The sequence below is a fragment of the Orycteropus afer genome, unplaced genomic scaffold (genome assembly GCF_000298275.1).
Source record: "Orycteropus afer afer isolate SDZICR_OR568_19922 unplaced genomic scaffold, OryAfe1.0 scaffold00125, whole genome shotgun sequence".
Taxonomy (NCBI): domain Eukaryota; kingdom Metazoa; phylum Chordata; class Mammalia; order Tubulidentata; family Orycteropodidae; genus Orycteropus; species Orycteropus afer.
Window position 1 is genome coordinate 1,809,754 of NW_006921712.1, and position 3,847 is coordinate 1,813,600.

The 3,847-nt window shown below is 35.6% G+C and overlaps 1 protein-coding gene across 1 annotated transcript in view; it reads right to left on the reverse strand.

Annotated features, from left to right (window-relative positions):
• Positions 1-2,372: 2,372 nt before the first annotated feature.
• ERICH1 (glutamate rich 1) overlaps positions 2,373-3,847 on the reverse strand; it is a 154,959-nt gene continuing 153,484 nt past the window's right edge. Inside the window, exon 7 of the mRNA XM_007944433.1 lies at positions 2,373-2,446. Within this exon, the coding sequence (XP_007942624.1) occupies positions 2,373-2,446 (74 nt within the window). The remainder of the gene's footprint in view (positions 2,447-3,847) is intronic.

Sequence of the window (3,847 nt, forward strand, 5' to 3'; positions counted from 1 at the left end):
GCATTGTAAATTTTGGTCAATGACATGAGACAAAGTATATGTGAACTGCTGTATGAAAAGTGAATTTACTCTGTAAATCTTCACCCAAATCCTAATAAAACAAAAACAAACAAACAAAAAAAAACCGTAATGTGATCTTATTTCTGGGCCTTGGGTTGAACAGTACTTACAAGGTCAGTACTTTTTATTGCTTTCAATATTTTAGAGTCATCTAGAGACAAAACAAGAATAATTGCAGTTAATTGACCAGATTGTGACCATTATCAGCTATGACAAAGTCAAAATATAGCAGACAGATGGGAGATGCAAAGGAGGGAATAGAGATGAGGGGAAAGCAAAGAGAGGAGCCACAGTGCAGAAATGGAGGTATTTTGAAGGACTGAAACATATTTAATATAATGAATACAGCTAAAATAAGAAGCCCTGGTGGTGCAACAGTTATACACTCAGCTGCCAACCAAAAAGATTGGGAATTCAAACCCACTAGCTGCTCTGTGGGAGAAAGACCTGGTGAATTGTTATCACGAAAATTATAGCCTAGGAAACCCTATGGGACAGCTCTCCTCTGTCCTATAGGGTTGCTATGAGTTGGAATAGACTTGACAGTACACAACAAAAAGAGCTAAAATAATCTAACAGTACAATATTGGGGGAATGGACAGTACTTATGATTAAAGTTGTGCCCTTTAGAGAAGGAAGTCAATGGATATAATATTATTCAGTCAGAGACAACCATCAGAAGAATGAAACATTCTTAAATGTGGCTTCTCTATATAGAAGCTGGGAGTAGGGTAAGGTGGGAAAATTTTGTAATACAGTCCTCACATACTTTTTTTTTTTTTTTTTTTAAATCATATACTTGCATCGCTTTGAATCACTTGGGTAAAAATAAAGAAAAGATAAAGAGGATTCACTGGGTAGAGGTGGGTAGCAAATGGAAAGAAGTAATTAATAAAAAGGTATCATGGTGAGAAGTGTTCAAGGCAAACTGGTTGAAGGACACACTTATGCAGATGAGCACATGGCTGGAGGTGCTGGGTCCTCAACTGGACTTGGCAGTATTGCTTTCAGTGATGATAGTGCCTGGGCACTGAGGACCACTGGTATGAAAAGGGCTCTGCCAACCTCCCTCGGCCAGGTAAGGCTATTATTTACCAGATCAACTGCCATCTTCCTAGAAAATTCCTATTTGGTCTTAGTGCCAAGAACAGCTGTACTTCTCATTAGTAATTGGTTGTTCTTTATTGTAAGGACACTGTGCTTCATGTATCCAACTGTATTTCTCTTTTGGTTTTGGTTGTGACAAAGTTTAGACCTAGGCCATTGTAAGAACTTTGGTTTTTACTCCAAGGGAGGATGACATGAGATACATCAGATTATGTTTAAAGGATGCCTCTGGCTACTGTGTTGAGATAGTCTCTAGAGGAAAGGGTCAACCCATCCATGTGTATTAAAGACATTTTAAGATTTTACAAAAAGCAGAAGACTCTTGTGTGACTTTTTTCATTTCAAAGTCTGTCATAAACATCTTTTCATAACATTATCTCATTCCTTTTAAAAGCAGCACCTTATTGCATTTTGTGAAAATTTCATTTGTTGAATCTCCTAGGTTAAACATTTAGGTGGTTTGCATTTTTCCCCCTACATTAACAATGCAAGGAGCACCTCTGTACATGTACTTCTGTGTATTTCCTTAGGATCAAAATCTTAAAAGTTGAATTAATGGGTTAAAGAGTATGCACACTTCAAACTTTTCATTGCCAGAGCCAATGCCTAAAGGGCTGTACCAATGGAATAGGAGTTTTAAAAACACAGCAAGAGTGGCTGCTTCCAAGATAAAAAGAAAGATCAGATAAGAAAAAGTTTTTATTCTCAAAGTAGAAAAGGGAGAAAAAGATGAAACTCACCTATAAACAAAATACTTACACCAGAACATTTTAATTTCCATAAAGCATTTTTAAAATAGAGATATTCACATACAGGATGATTTAAAACTTTACAAAAATATTAACAGCTTCAAACTGTGCCATTTATTCAATTTAACAGAATGTCTGTTTTCAATGTTTATAGGAAATAGAAAAACAGAATCTCTCTGCAGTAATTCAAGACATACGATTGCAAATAAGTGAAAAATTTTTCATATTTATCCAAATTTTTCAATTACAGCCTCAGATGACAACCTGACCTACTATATATAAACACACGTATAAATAAAATGATACCTATGTCTTCAAAGTTCACAGGATTTGGGTTACAAAGAAAAAACAGGTAATGCAATCATCTTTATACACAGGAATTAAGTCAGCCCATTTCATATTTTCCTTTGTATTTTCTTGTTCCATTTTAACTCTTCTTAAATAGATGTGCTGATTTTATTCACTGTTCCTCTCAGGAAGAATATGCGTAATCCAATAATTAAAGAAAGTTGAGATTATTTTGACATGATCTGGAAAGAAAAAAAAATAATAAATTATGACTTTACTTTTTTTTTTTTTTTAGATATTCGCCTTTTGGCTCAACTTAAATGTTGAAATAATCATCTATTAAATGCAATCTTGGTATAAAAATGATGTTGATAGTGACTACCACACTAATAAGCCTTATGATACTGGTAGTGATTTACCATACTAGTGAGCTTTATTTATGTTACAAAAAACTATGGCAAAAAGAAGGATAAATTTTGAGTATTTGAATTTTACTTGCTTATGATTTCTACAAGTTCATATGGGACCTCTGGTGGCGTAGGGCCCAAGGCATCCGACTGCTAACCAGAAGATTGGCGGTTCAAACACACCAGCCACTTCACAGAATGTAAAATGGTCAATCAACTTCCATAAAGATTTACCACCTCGGAAATCCAAAGGGGGTCGCAATGAGTCAGAATTGACTCAATGGCAGTGAGATTATTAGACCTGGACTTCGTAGTCATAGTACACCATTGCGATTGTGTAATCTGGTTTGAAAGAAAACCATGTAGAAAGTGAAAATTAAATGGAAATAAAAGGTAACTCAAAAATGGTGGGAGACAACAACAGTCCCCATAAGACACAACCACACCCACACCTCCTGCAACTTCACTTACTGAGTGAGAGCCACTTCCTCCTTCTCCACCAATGGGCCAACGATAAAAAACCACCAAGAAGAGCCTGAATCACCCTTGGCTGCTCTTCACAAAGAGTTAACAGAGATCTAAATACAAAATGCCATGATGTCTCAGAGACAACAGACTGTCACAGTCCACACAAAGAAGCAGGATAAAGTGGTAGAAACAAGGAAGCAGGATATGGACTCAGAACACATCCCTGAGGAATAAGCAGCATTGGAACTCTCTGATTAGGAATTCAAAAGAATTATCTTCAGGTATCTTCAAAGGATTGACAGACAGACCAAAGAAAACACAGAAAAAAACCCTAGAAGAATTTTGGAAGAAAATACAAGAACAAAATGACAAAAATAAATGAAAAATTAGAAATGATTCTAAATCTACAGAGAGAAATTCAGAAGATTAATACTAAATTGTCAAAAATACATAACACATTGGAAGGGCAAAGGAGAAGAATAGATGCGATAGAAGAAAGAATTAATGAGACTGAAGACAAATACCTGAATACTTCTTTGGAAAAGGATCAATCAAAAAAAATCAAAACAAAATGAAGAAAGCCTAAGGATCATGTGGGATTCCATCAAAAGGAATAACTTATGTGTCATTGGAATTCCAGAACAGGAAGAGAAAAACAAAACCACTGAGAAAATTGCCCAAGATTTGCTGAAGGAGAACTTCCCTGAAATGATCATAGATGAGAATATATCCATCCAGGAAGTCCAACAAACCCCAAACAGGATAGAC